A 15,201-nucleotide genomic window follows, 5' to 3' on the forward strand; every position below is an offset into this window, starting at 1 on the left:
GATTGTACAACCTGTGTTCTGTTTGTTTTGTAGTTGGTAGAACCCCTAACGCCCAGTGGCACAGCGCCCAATCAAGCTCAACTTCGGATTTTGAAAGAAACTGAGCTCAAAAGAGTAAAAGTACTTGGTTCGGGTGCTTTCGGAACTGTTTATAAAGTAAGTAGAAACACCACCAGTTATTTTTGAGTTTTGTTTCAGACTTGTTTATGTAATAGCCAGAGCTATTGTTCTAGCTAATGTAATTTCTTTTTAATATTCAGAGAGGAGGCCTTTCTAGTACGAAAAAGCTGCTGCACAAATGAATTCATTACTTTTTATTGAGCAAAAGCTGGGGTAGATACAGTCATGAGAAAGCAGAAAACACTGGTACAAAGCCAAAGTGTAGTTCCTTTGATACTGTCTTTGATACTGTCTTTGATTGCTTTGGCAAATTTTATTCTTATCCAAAACACCCAGCTCCAAACCATTTTCCTTGCCCCCTACACAGTACTCCACGAAATCTCAGATAGACCAGAGAAATGAGCCACAATCCCTGTCCTTCTCTTCTTATGTTCTCTTTTCCAATATGTTTCTAACATAGCCAGTCTCTTAGAATCCACACAAATGTGCTGAGACATTAACAGAATAGTACTATTTCCTAAACCGCTTTTTGTCTACCTGGTAACATATATGACTGAACAGATGATCTCCAGTTTTGATGCCTTCACCATTATATGCAAACTATAAAGGGGACTTTATTTGTGAAATTCAGGTCAGATAGAAAGAGAGGGTGACATCATGGGTTTTCAAAAGAGAGATATTTCTGGAAAGGGAAAGCTCAAATGATTGCATTTGCATGTTTACTTATTTAGCTTAATTACAAAACCAATTCAGAGGCCAGACCCAAGGTTAATTGTGGTGAAACTAATTTTTAATGGTAAATAACAAGAGTGAAACTCTGCTAGGTTAGTGCTAAATCCTTTCTGTATTGTCCATTATTACAATTCTTAAAATTTACTTTGGCAGTTTTATGTATTTCTTAAAGCTTTGTGCAAGCCTATGTTTATAAACATGTCTGTTAAAAGATATTGGATCTTAGGAATTTTGCATTTTAAAATGTTCATTTTTTTCTATTTAAAACAAAGATTTCTTTAACAGAGAATATTAACAATTAGAATATAGGGCTGTATTTTCTCTCCTGCATTTTACAAAAATAATCTAATCTCTTTAAAATAAAACTTTTATTCTAAGGTCAAAATGCAGAAATTTCTTGATCTCTTAGTATGCATATTTTGTTCAATTAAATTCAAAATTATTAACTGAAAACCTAACTTGAGTAGAAAGTATTCTAGGCTAACTTAATGACTTCTAGTTTTCAAATCTTTGTATGTTCAAAGAAATGCATCTTATCCTATTTATAACTCTATCATAATATGCCAGAAAAAATGGAGTTCCATTTTAAAGATAACTGAATCTTGGATTGTTCCTAGGACATAATCACCCTTATAATTTTAAGGATGATATGGATTAAAATTTAATGTTTTTAATTTAAATATTTATATAAGTGAATTTTTAAATTTAAAATTTATAACTTTTAAATCATGGATGTCATATAACTCAAGACCAACATAATCTAGTGACCACAGCAGGAAAAAAAATTACTAACTTAGACATATAATAATAAAACTTTAATAATACTTTTATTAAGAGCAATTATTTGCCTGTTGTCCATGAGTATTGTACCTTTATTGAAATTACATGTATCAGAAGTTCCATAAGTGTGTTTGAATTTGATGCCTGCAGTGTGTAGATTGACCATAAGTTTTAATGAATATATTAGTTCTTACAAGGACATGCTGTCTTAAACTATAAAGAGTTATTCTTGACCACAGGAATGCCAATTGGTTTAACCAGTTATTTGGTTAACTTTTCCTCCTGGCTAGAGATATGCTGTGTTTAAACATGAAAGATTTGAAGCTATATCATGGGTATTAGCATAGTTGATTTTTTTGTCTGGTCAGGCCTAGAAAATAATGATTTGTACTTATTTAAAAAGCTGTTCAAATTAATTCACACTGAATTTATATTCTTATTTCAAAAGTACATTTTAGGAGTATTTTAATACCAATGCTGTATCTTTATAAGGTAATCCACCCTGGGTTTGGTTTATTGAATAATGCTAAACCTGTTTTCCTCCCCAGATACCATCAGTGAGAAAATGTAGCCGATGGTTTTTAGGTTCTTATTTTTTTTTTGGCAATTTCTGTATTAGTAATTTATTTTTAAAAAGACTTATTATTTTGCATGTGATACCTGATTTCCCTACTCACCCTATGAGAACATACCCTTAAATTCACCTTCCAGAGGTTAAAGTCTTTTTTTTTTCTTTATTATTTTGACTTTTTAATAGTTCTTATGTTTAGATGTCCTCTTATTACAACTTTGGGTAACACAACTATGTATGTTTAAGCATTGAAGTGCAAGGTGAAAATATTTTTTTCTTTAGATTATAAATAGCTGACATTAAGAAAGATAGAAGCAGAGATGTTCTGTTCAAAAATAATAGGTGACTTTTTTTTTCATTCTTTCACTTTAATGTTAAAACTGGCCTCTGACTTTTTTGATGTCACAGCTAAGAAATTTCAATTTGAGATTTTGCTTTTTCTGTACAACTTCCTGTCTGCCTCTGTGTTCATTTGGGCAGTAGGTTTTTTAAAAAAATTCTTTTATAATCTGTGCATCCCTACATGTATTATTAAATTCATTGTCTTTATTCAAATGGTTGAATTGTTTGTTCAGAAATGATGTTATTTAGATTAACATTGTACTTTTCTCAAACTCTACTACTTTATACTTACCCAATGCAAACATCTTGTTCAGATATTATATTTCTATAGGAAGAGAGAACTGGCAATGGTCAACATAAATGTTTTATATTATTTCAGAGCTAATAAAAATTCTTGACAAACATACACTATTTAATAATATAGACAAATTAATGTCTGCTCAATACTCCCCAGTGCTTGCTTTCAAATACTGATGATTAAATAAGCACCTTAAAAAGTTAAGTTTTAAATAATTCTAAATTTCAGGAACATAAGAGTATGTTTTCTATTATTTTTATTTTTTTTAGTGACACTATAATTAGATAATATTAAAACTGAAAAGAACCTCTAACATTATTTAGCCCAATCTTTGAAATTACAAATGAGACAGTTGAAGTTCAAAAATCAGAACAGACTTCTCAAAGTCTTGAGAAGTTAATTATATCATCCAAACCAAATACTACTATTAAATCTTATTTCAATGTTTTTTTTCACTATTGAAAGCATTTTCATGTCACAAATTGAATTTTATAATAGTTTAACACCTTGAAAGCAGAATACATGTATAATTCATCTTCAGATAATGAAAACAGACAAGGTTGCTGAGTATCTTATAACATACTACAGAGGTTTGATAAGTATTTTTTGTTTGAATAAAAGAATATAGAACTTCTAAATTATGTTTTTAAGAAATTAATATGTTGAGTGGTTAAAGCAAATTTTGTGTCTGCTATAAAAGTTGTATATGTCTTAATAGAGATTTAATGTGAATTTCCATCCTTTCCCAAAGGGTATTTGGGTGCCTGAAGGAGAAACAGTGAAGATTCCTGTGGCTATTAAGATTCTTAATGAAACAACTGGTCCCAAAGCTAATGTGGAGTTCATGGATGTAAGTACAGACACCAGGCAATTACTTTTAGAAGAAAAAAAAAAAAGACTACAACTTACAAAGTTCCTTTTCTGGAAATGATATAATCTTATAATTAAAGACTTGAGCAGGGGTCAGGAAACTTCTTCTTGAGAGACCAGAGAATAAGTAGTTAGATTTTTCATGCCATGTGGTCTCTGTGGCAATTACTAACTCTGTTCTTTTAGTAGGTAAGCAGCTGTAGGCAATTAAGAAAATAAAACAAAACACAAAAATGTTTTTTATTTGCTGTGTTGATTTGCACAAACAAGCTGATGGCTAGACTTGGACTGCAGGGTTTTATCCACTATGCCAAAATGCATTTGGGAGTAGTGATAATGATCTGAAAAATTAATCAGACTGCTTTATTATTGTTATCATCTATTTTGTTGAAAACATCAATTTGATTCTATAGTAAGCTAGTGTCCGTTAAGTTTAAATTAGGAATCTAGGTAAGTCAGAAAATTACCCATTGAAATTTACTTTGTTCAGTTCGGATTTGGAAGGCAAGACCTCACAGGTAAAAAGCTCCAACTATAGAATAAGAGAGTTCTAAGGAATAAAGGTACTTTATAAGGTCAATCAGAACTTTAAGATTTCCAATAGCAAAAATTGCAGATTAAGCTGTTCAGCAAATTTCAGAAGGTAGATCAGATGAAACTATATATGTAACGTACTGTTATTTTTTTCACATTCACCACAGAATATCTTGCCAGGGATTTTCTCAAAGGCCCATATATATTCTTTTTCTCTTTTAGCATAGTATCTTCAGTAATAAGAATGATTTTGATTTTCAAATGACTTTCACAGTAAAGATGATGCAAACATATGCACTTTGATTTTTTTAAAAGATAGATTGCTATAGATTTCAACCCAGTTTCTCTTATAAGTTCCCTTTATAAGTTTTATAGAAGCTTCGTTTGTGACTCTGGATAATTTGTTTGGATATAATGCTCACTATCTTATATAGGGCTACTTTTAGTTTAAAAATTGATTGCTTATTATGTAATAGGCCTGCTAATTAGCTGGTGCAAAACAGCTGCTCTATTTGGTTGGTACAATGTCTTAACCATTGCTAAATATTTTCAATACTATCTGCTAATACCAACCTACCAGACATTGAGTCCAGTAACTAAATAAGGTTTCCTTCTTCAGGTCTCTAAAAGTTCTGACACTCTGAATCTACATGTCTTGGCTTATATATTAAAATGTAAAACTGAAGCCTTTTTAAGTGATTTCTCAATCAGTTTGATCTTGATCATAGGTATAAATTTGTGAAGGGAAAGCAAAAATTGTAAAGAAAGTAAAACTTACAAAGAAAAGTGACAACAAATAGAAACAGTGTAGGTTAATAGGTAAAACTGTTAATAAAAAAAGATCTTGCCTAGCTTGGACTGCAGCCAAAGCTAAAATTCACAAGAATGGTACTAATCTGTGCCAGTGGCTTGGACAGCCATTTTTGTCGTATTTCCATGGAAACAGACGCAAAAAGGGGTTAAGAGGCTACACAATAATCACCTAAGAAAGAAGCTCTAAAAGCTTCATCATGATTTTGAATGATTATTTGAAAGCTCCTAACCCCATCCATTTTTTTTTCCTGATCGGCTGTCTATTCCCATGGAAACAGGAGTGGGGATGGTAGCTTGAAGTCTTAGATTTCTGCTGCATTTTAGATGAGGCTCTGATTGAACTATGAAAGGAGTTATTTTCCTAGATGGTTGATGAATCTGGTGACCAATAGACTCCAAACAGTCTCTTCTTTAAAAGTTAAGAAAAAAATTAGGGAAAATATTTTGACTGTACCTTTCTTACCATGTAGATAGGTGCTAGATTAACAGACTGATGGATTGCTTTGGCAACGTTTCAATACATATCGAGCACACTTTCTACTATTTTCTTGACTTCTTTCAAAACATTAGGACAGCATCACAATGATTAAAACAAAGCTAGACTGGCAAAATTAGTGGTGAATTTGGTATTTTAAATAGGCTGGTGTAATTTTAATACAAAATAGACCTACATTTCATACCTATGTTGTTAACCCATCCATTCTGTATGTAGATCATTTTAATAAGAATTTAAGCAATTTATCAAACCACAATGAAAAGGTTTGCATAAACAGATCTATTTGTTATTTGGACCTAAGGATTGAGTTGCAATTGCAAATATTCCCAGGGTTATTAAGTTAAAAGTCGTGTTTGGCATATGTCTTAGTTTGGGTTCTTCCAGAAGCAGAAAGTAACCCTGAAATGAGGATCTGGGTGAAAGTATTTTGGAGGTGAAGGCTTGTCAGTAGGGGAGAATGGAAATGAGACAGAGGAGCCAGTAAAGCCCACTGTCATCTTGAGTGACTGAAACCTCTTTCCACTGGAGAGACTGGCAGCCAGTGGAGGACACACACCTCAGTGACCCTGTTGAAGGGTTAAGGAAGCTGATGTAAGGACTCTAGCTGTTGGCCATGGCTGAGAGACACTAGGAGGGCATTTATTCCCCTGAATGCCCAACCTGCTGAGAATGGCAAAACAGCCTTCAGTAGCAAGAGAAGGCCACCGGGCAAAGAAAGGCATGGGAAATCAACAAGTTCAGCACCTTAGTAGAGCAGTCCAAGGACAACTTTCAAATTAAAATAAGCTCTGCTGCAACCATGCTACATGTCTCTCTTACAAACTAGTGTGTGTGTGTTTATTTGTATTTTTATGCATGTGTGTGCATGTGTTTTAGACCATTTTAAAACTTCATTTAAAGCTTCCAAAGACAATGGAAACTCATGCTCTTATGTCTTACTAAGCATTAGATGTTTTTGCTGCACACACCTTCCCACCCCCAACACCCCATCCACAACTTTACATTTAGCATGGAATAGTCCAGATTCAATAACTACTGCTACTCAGTTTATCAGATATGTTGTACCTTATTGGTTATTTTAATAAATGGCACAAATGCAACAACTTACTACTCACTACATCCAATGCTTCCATTGCTAAACAAGGGCAAAGGAGAGGACTTTTATACTTTTTGCAGAATTTTTACTATAGGCAAAAATAAATAAGGAACAGTTTGTGTTCTATTAAATGTGTTCTGTGCTAAAAGCAAGGGAAGGAGAGGTTGGTCACAGGCTGTTATTCAGTTCACCTGAATATGTCTAATGGATTCATAATGACAATAATACACTGCTAGTGAATAACCAATATATTCTTTATTCCCATAAAGGAAGATCACATTGAACAACATTAAAAAAAACAGTCTGAAGGTTTCACCTTCTTAAGAATACCTACATTTATACACTCATATTCTTGTTTCAAATAGCTGTTTCCTTAAGAAAACACAGGTGGATATTTTTGTCTTTTTTTTTTTTTAATCCATCAAATCGTACGTAACACATACCTAAAAAATGATGCTATTGAGAAGCATTCCTGAAACTGGGGACCTGTTCTGGTCAAATCAGACAGGCTCTTCAATTTGTCTGAGTTTCCATCACTGTTTGTTTTTTTCCCTGATATTTAAGCCCATTGTTCCTTGAAATAATTATATTTGCCTAGAGGAGGATATGTTTTTAAGTGTGTTACTTAATTTATTTGTATTCTTTAAAAAAATTAATCTTGGGATAAAAGAAATGCTATAATAATCCTAAATTCCAGTTACTTCAATAATCCTTCAGTTTAGTGCTTACCTGAATCTTCGTGGCTTCAGTTTCAGCTTTCCAACGCCAAGTCAGCCACAGAGTTCATGGGATGGTGCGGCAAGGAAAAGTATTTCAAATCACCCCACTTGATAATATAAATGGCATTTTTCTTATTAAAAGAAATGCTACTTGTTTCCCTCTCCCTATATAATAGGAATTTTTATTTATCTCACACAACAGTCACTTTGCTATTTTTCTGAAGAAATTGTTCATGTGAATTGTGTTACTATGTTTCTGCTCTCTAAAATGCCTTTTGTGCAATTGATGTCATATTAGATTGGTGAGGTGAAGCAATAGAATTTATTCGTAAAGTTTATATTTTCTCCCAGATTATAGCAATGATTTGAAAAACTGTTTTGTCCTATAACATTTTTTTCACATTATAACATTTTCATGCATATGTCTTCACCTAGTTAACAGTAGTTTTTAGCCAGATCCTGTATTATGCTAATGGTATTTTTTTTAATTCATATAATTCCATCCACTTATACATTTAAGCCTTATAAATTTTTTCTCATTTGCATATGTGAATATAATTAATCAAGTTGAGAGGTGGAAAAAATGCAAAATTCCTTTTTTCATATGCCCATTCCTTAGATGTGACTATGTTCTATACTGCTGGTATGATCTTAAAAATTCACTTAACCAAGCCTTTTTGCCAACACAAAAATTATAGCTAAAGTAATTAAGAAAATGTTGGATAGTTACTTTACTTTTAAAATGAAAATAATATATTCAGGAAGAGATTCTGTAAACTCCATTAGAAACATAATTTAGTCTTTCAAAGCTCTACTAAAAAGAGGAGAAAAAATTTACCAGTAACTAAAGTAAATCATGTAAAGCTAGTTTATTTCACTAGCTCTTGTTCATGTCCTGTTAGTTCCAACACCCCATTCTCCAACCACTTTCTCCTGCTCCTCTAGTTCTTTTCCTGTAGTGCCTACTTAGGGATATTTAATCCTTTAAGATATCTCCCATTCACCAACTCTTTCTTGTTTCTCACTATCCCTCACTGCCACCCTCTCTTTTCATCTCTCCACAGCTAATTTGGATTCATGGCCCATCATTATAATCACATTCTTACAGAAATCTTCACCTTTCTTTGCAAAATCATGCTGGCATTAAGCAATCCCAGAAATACTGAACTCTCTCAGTACCATGTTCTAGATCTCTTTTCAATATGCACATTTTTCACTAGATCACCTCACTAGATTATCATATTCCATCTCTGTTTTTTGAGTCTGACTTCATATCTCTGCTTGAATTTGCCACACTGAAATCTCAAGAACATCTCAAGTTCAGCATGCTCAGAATGTACCTCTTCATTTTCTCTTCTAAATCTCTTCTACATTCAAATTTACCCATTTACTTAGTTTACATACCCATCCACCATATTGTCCCTATCAGAAATTTGGGATTTATCCTTGAGTGTCACAGTCCCTCAAACTACCTACTACAAATTTAACAGAAAATACTTTTATCTATGCAAAACACACATTTAGAGAGCATCCTCTTCTTTTTATATTCCATTACCACCATCTTAATGCAAATCATAAACTGCTTCTGCTTGAATTATGAGAGTAGGTATCAATTTAATGTCCCTCCTTTGAAATACAAAGTTTGCATTGTGTTCCTCCTCTGCATAAAACCTTTCAGTGGCTTCACACAAGTAAAGTAAAATACTAGACCCTTGGCTTCTAGAGCTCTTCTTTCTCTTCACTTCCTTTCCTTCATCTCCTCTTACAAGCCAAGCAAGTCAGTCTGTGCCTTTGCCTGGAGGTCCTCCTACAAATTAAACCCGGTGAACTTGTAGTTATCCGTATTTCCTCAGTTTAAGTACATTTCATTAAGATCCCTTTCCTGACCTCTGAATCTAAATTATAACCTACTGTTAGCACTCATAAATTTTCCTTCTTGCATCTATCAGGATGGATTTTATATATTTATTTGTCCTGATTATTATTGTAAAATTCTCCCCCACTAGACAACAGGATATTTGATGAAGAGTACTGTCAGTTGACCTCACCACTACGTATCTAATAGAAAGCACAATAGACGCATATAATAAGGAAACACTAGATACTTGGAAAATTGACTAGATATTTTTCTATTTTTTAAAGGCTTTTATTATTTCTTCTTTAAACCTTATCTATTCCAACCTAATTGATTTCTGTAGTATTTCCCCCCAGCGTTCCTATCTTTATTGGGCATACTGACCTTGGATCATTTTCCTTAGGTATTTATATTGCTCATTTCTATTTTATGTTTACAAACTCAATTTAGTAGCTGTCTTGAATCCAAAGCACCAAACATAATACTGAGGAATAGACCTTCCATATTAACTCCGTAAGTAGGACTCAGTGTACCCCCTGTAGGCCCTTTGTGAAGAACTCCTTCTCAACTTTCTATGCATGCAGGATCTCTGTAACCTCCCCTAGTGGGAACATTCTGAATGCTTCCCTATCAATGTTGCTAGCATATATGGGAAGGTAGTATTATTGGGCAGCTGTGTCTGGGGAGGTCTATCCCTGCACACTAGGTGAAACCTCAACCTTGACAGGGGAGGGTTCTTGACTCTCATTGAGAAAGAATTTTGAACAGGTCAAACAAGTATAGGTGAGGAAGGAAATTATTAAAAGGAGAGTAGTAGCTAATGGCAGCAGCCATGCAGGCAAAAAAGAGCAGAAAGAAGAACAGAGGGAGGAGAGGGAAGCTCACTGAACTCCTGCTCAGCATAGGGCAAATTCCTCTCCAACTCCTGAAGCCAGGGTCACTTAGTGTCCTGTGTCTGCTTGAACTTGCAAGGTTTGGGAACTAAGCCCCTACCACCTAGAATGTGGGGGAGCTGCACTGGATGGAGTGAGATTATGTTCTGAGAACTTCCCAAAGGCAAAAAAAAGAAGTTTTTAGTCAGGCTTCTGAAGAGCATGACCTTACAGATGCAGTCCTGTCTGGGTCACTCAGTCTACAGGGACTTACAAGTCCAAATCAGAGATCTCAGTAGCCCTTCCCTACTCATTTGAAGTAGGACAGAGAAAATAAAAACTTGTGCTTAAGTCCAGAACATTGAATGAAATAGTGAAGTAACAAAGATGCTTACCACTGAAACAGCACAGAGACAAAACACAGTAAGTTGAGCAGTGAGAAGTCTTTATTCTAAGGCAAAGTACACATTTGAAAGGAGTGCAGGCAATCTTAGGAGATGTGCTTAAGAGCTTAAAATTCTGTCTTTTATGGCTTTCAAGAATGGGGCAAAGGATGGGGGCTGGGGGTGTGTGGGCTTAACTTGTGGTCTAATGATGTCCATCTCCAGTGAGATACGTTATGTCACCATCTACAGTCTTTCCTCTAGATATTAATTTAACATAAGGAATTTATTGATCTTGTTCTTCTCCAAGATAGTGGTTACCTTTAAGCAGTGGGAACATACTGTTTAGAACTGCTTGCCCTGACTTAAGATAGGGTAGGTTATTGGCTGATTACCATAAAATATGTTAGGAATCTGATCTCCAAACTCCCTTTTTAAATTGAGTTTGCCTGTTGTGGGAACTAATTCGTTTTAAAATGGAATCTTAGCCTTAAGACGGAGTTACTCCTGTTCTTACTATACTATTTATGTCTTGGCACTTTTCATCATAGGCAGGGAATATTAATCATGATGCTTGTCCCATGTCCCTGCCCCATCTCAGTACTACTTTAGTTTTTAGCTTCTTTCTAACCTCGAGTTCATAGAATCTTATGTAGTGATTTTGGATGAGGTTTGCCTCTCCAATAGCAATCTGTTATTAGAGCCCCCCATGACCCCCCACCCCACACATAGTCTCTTGCCTATTTACATCTGTTCCAATATGAATAAGTATGCAAAGATGGGATCCTGTATTTTTTTAAAAATTTGTATTTTATCATAGAGTTTGGCAAAAATAAATAAATGAAAGTAATTGACTGCAGTCATTATAAATCATTGTCAGTAACAGTTATCTGAATTTAGCAGATATACTTGAGCTTTAAATACTGTTTTAGGGGGTACTAAAAAGTTTGAAAATAGGCAAAATACTTGACAATTTTTGCATCCTAGTAGGCTTAATTTCTCTCTTGAAGCACCTAAAAGAGACTACCTAAATCCAAAACATATTGTTCTCTCTAAGCCTCAACATGTGACTTAATAAGCTCTCTGTCTGCTTCTCCATCTCCAAAACATTTCTTGAATTTGTGTAAATGAAGGACATTTCTCAAGAGCACATAGTCTACTGTAACAATCTTTAAATTTAAGGAGTAGAAATCAGACGTCTGTTGAAGGCAATGTTTTCCATATTGTAGTTATTTTCCAGCTATCTAAACTCTGCAATTTGGTGAATTTCATACATGATTAGAGGATGTATTGCTGGCCACCATAAAACTGAAAGAGAATTACATTGATCATATGTAGTTTCTGAGTTCAATCTGAATAGCATTTTCTAATTATGATGGCTTAGGGAAAAAAAATTCCACTTGACTATTCAACAGGAAGAGCTGTTTATAAAACGAGGATTGTTCATAAAATTCCAGTAGAAAGCTTTTGCCCACAGGGCAAGCATAAACTAGGAAATAGAATTTCCAGGAAAATCAGTAAGTGATTTTAGTCCCATCAAAGCTCCCTGTAGATGGTTTTGTTAATGCTTAATGCTCTGATTACAGATTCAAGGATACAAAATATTGTTTCTGCAGGAGGAAGGGACCATCTGAATAAAATTTTGGTTTATATTATATTGCATAAAGTGATTTTAATTATTTATATAGCAGTAATTTGGTTCAGGAAGTGAAGACAGTATGCTCTGATGTTTGCAATAATACACACATATATATAAATGTGTATCCACAAAGTAGAGTGAATATATATTAATTTACATACCACATTACATATATCATATATGATAAATATTACATATTACAACTGTTATTAATATAAATTATAAGTATTATATATTAACATTATATATATATATTTACTCCATATTAACGAAATGATAAATAACAAATATACTGTCCATCATATGTTTTTACTGTGCCTTTACAAATTTAATTACATCCCTGGGTAATCATGTATTAGAATGATCACACGGTTGGTGTTGCTACAAATGGTAATACAAAAGTTACTACTTCACAAGGATATTTTGAACTTCCTCTTATGATACTTTTCTCAAAATCCATCCCATATTAGTTACAGGTTTGCATCTACTATTTACAAAGCATACTGACAGAAACTAAACAAAGTGACAGTGCATCTGGTTGCATCAAAAGAGTTTGCAGACAGAAACTGTGTTGGCATTACCTCCATACCATAATCACCATTAAATAGATGGTCAAAGTAAAAGGATCCTATGAAGCAGACAATTAGACATCACCCTAGGTTGCTAGAGATCTTCATGTTTAAAGTTTAACCCTACATTTAGCAACAGGAGTGGTAATCCTGGATCACACACGAGGAGATTTTCACCCAGATTAAATGAAGATATTAATAAATAAGGATGAGTTTGTATAGTGTTATATTAGCAATAAACTTCTTTTCTCCCTTTTTTAACTGCAGGAGCAAATCTGTACAACTGACTATGGTGGATTTGGACAAAAACTAACTCAATAACATAATAAAGCCAGAGTGAAAGGCTTTGGTCTAGCAGGAAGGCTTGATCATGTTCCACCTTGAATCAACTATTAGTAGCAGACAGATATTTAAATCATTTTCTAGAACCTCATATATAAAATTAAGACCAAAACTATATAAATTATGAAGTGAAAGAAGAAATGATTCTTTGCATTTAAACTAAGCCAAAAGAAAGCCTACAGATAGGTATTACTGTGCCTATTTTGTGAGGAGAATGAACCTTCTTCTTATTGTTCCATATGACATTTTATGTCATTCATTCTTATCCTCAGATTATAAAATTAAACAGAGTATGACTTTCTACAAAAAGTCCAAACACATCCCCTGAATTACATATACAAATTAAAAAATTCTGATGCATTATATTGCATAAACATTTTAATCTCATCATTACCACTTTGCATAGTGATTACCATAGAATTTATACTTCTTTGAGTCTGTGAAAACAATAAGTTGTGCTATTCATACTGCATAAATAGCTCAGTTGTTTTGTTTTGTTTTTTCCACTAAGGAAAAAAATAATGTCAAGATATTCTTTTGAGCATTTCCAAATGCTGCTGCCTCTAAGAAGCCATGACTTAGGTGCTCATAGCTTACAGTTTATGTGTAGCTTGGCCAGTATAATTAGATGTAAGAACAAGCACCTCTGAGGTAGTAAAATTATGAGACCAGTTTGTCACAGAAAATAAGCAATCAGTAAGGGCTCTTTATCTCAAAACTAAAAAGCTTAGGGTTTTCTTCAGTGATCCTTGCCACTGCAATTTTATCTAGGGTTTTGATCCACTTACAAATTTAATCTAACCTCTCTGAACTTAAATGTTTCATTATCTGTTAGAAAATAATTAGAAGCTGAAAGCAGAAGTCTGCATACATGGAGCTCCTTGGGAGTCTCTAAGCTCATTGAAGCAAGGAGTTTGATGGATATTGGTCAGCTGACATTGGGCCAGCAGCTAATAATAGCGGGAAATGCTGCTTAGCTAGGTGAGAAAGTTAACTTGGGAAAACGAAAATGAAACATTTGGGATTTATGGTCGGAAATAAATTTCCATCTTTCATTTGTTACATAGTAAGAAAAAAATAGCCAAGGGAGCCAGTTCCTTCTTTCCTTCTTTTCTTTTCTTTTTTTGGTAATTTCTAATTAAGATCTAAGGGCCCACTTGATCTCAATCATATTCATTGTAATTTTCTTGTATCCCACAAATAAGTTTTAGTGAGTCAGTAATATGTTTGGTATAATGCATACAAATAATAGGTGATTCTGACCAGCAAATTAAAAACTGTCAGCTCTAGCAAGCATCAGTAAATTAACCATAGGAAACATGTGTAAGCTTTTTGGAAGTGTGGCAAACACAAAGTGTTTGAGTATAAAGCCAGAAAAGGTTTTTTTTTCTCTTGTGAGTAAAGCAATGAACCAACTTCCTCTAAAATGAGAATTAAGTTGATTTCAAGATGTGGAACACTCATTCACTTAACGAACGTGTAACTATACTCTCACTAATTAAAAAGATATTTTATTCCTTTGCAGAGAGATGTAACAAAATGCAATATTCTTCAGTTTTTCATATAGTACTGATTTTTTAAAAAGTGAATCTGAAACTACATTATACTTTCATTTTCTACTATATGCATAATTTATAATATTTTCTATTACATTTAAAATTCTAAGGTTATAACACCTAAAGACTCTTATTTCTGTATCTCCAACAAGGTTACTGTGTTTTGGTTAATAGCTACTTCACACTTTGTAATTCCCACAATACCCATTTACTGAGTAGTAAATTTTCAGTAATATTTGTTTTCAGTTTGGAAGAATAGGTAATATATATTTATTTCATTTGTTTTTTAATAAACTTTTATGGAATGCTTACTATGTGCAAAGTCCTATATATGTTCTATTATAAAGATAACCAGCATGGCATTGCCTTAACTTTAGTGAGACTTGTCTAGTGGCATATTAAATTGATAAAGCAGAATCTTCCATCAGATTGGAACAGAGAATGTAGGAGTTTAGTAGAATAAAATATTATTATTTTAGCTTAGGGATATTTAAAAGTCTTCACATGTGTAGGAATCCCAAAGTTATTTTGGCTTCCAATTTATTTGGTTGCATTTATCTAAAATGCATGCATTTTATGAAATAAATTAAACCCTGTTTATTTTTTATATCCTC

At 33.4% G+C, this 15,201-nt stretch overlaps 1 protein-coding gene across 5 annotated transcripts in view; it reads left to right on the top strand.

Moving 5' to 3' along the window:
* Nucleotides 1-15,201, top strand: part of ERBB4 (erb-b2 receptor tyrosine kinase 4) — a 1,111,691-nt gene that overhangs the window by 870,316 nt on the left and 226,174 nt on the right. For all 5 annotated transcript variants that reach the window (XM_073218152.1, XM_073218154.1, XM_073218156.1 and 2 more), the window contains 2 exons: nucleotides 34-156; nucleotides 3,595-3,693. In XM_073218152.1, coding sequence (XP_073074253.1) covers nucleotides 34-156; nucleotides 3,595-3,693 — 222 coding nt within the window. The remainder of the gene's footprint in view (nucleotides 1-33; nucleotides 157-3,594; nucleotides 3,694-15,201) is intronic.

The sequence above is a fragment of the Manis javanica genome, chromosome 12, assembly GCF_040802235.1.
Source record: "Manis javanica isolate MJ-LG chromosome 12, MJ_LKY, whole genome shotgun sequence".
NCBI lineage: Eukaryota > Metazoa > Chordata > Mammalia > Pholidota > Manidae > Manis > Manis javanica.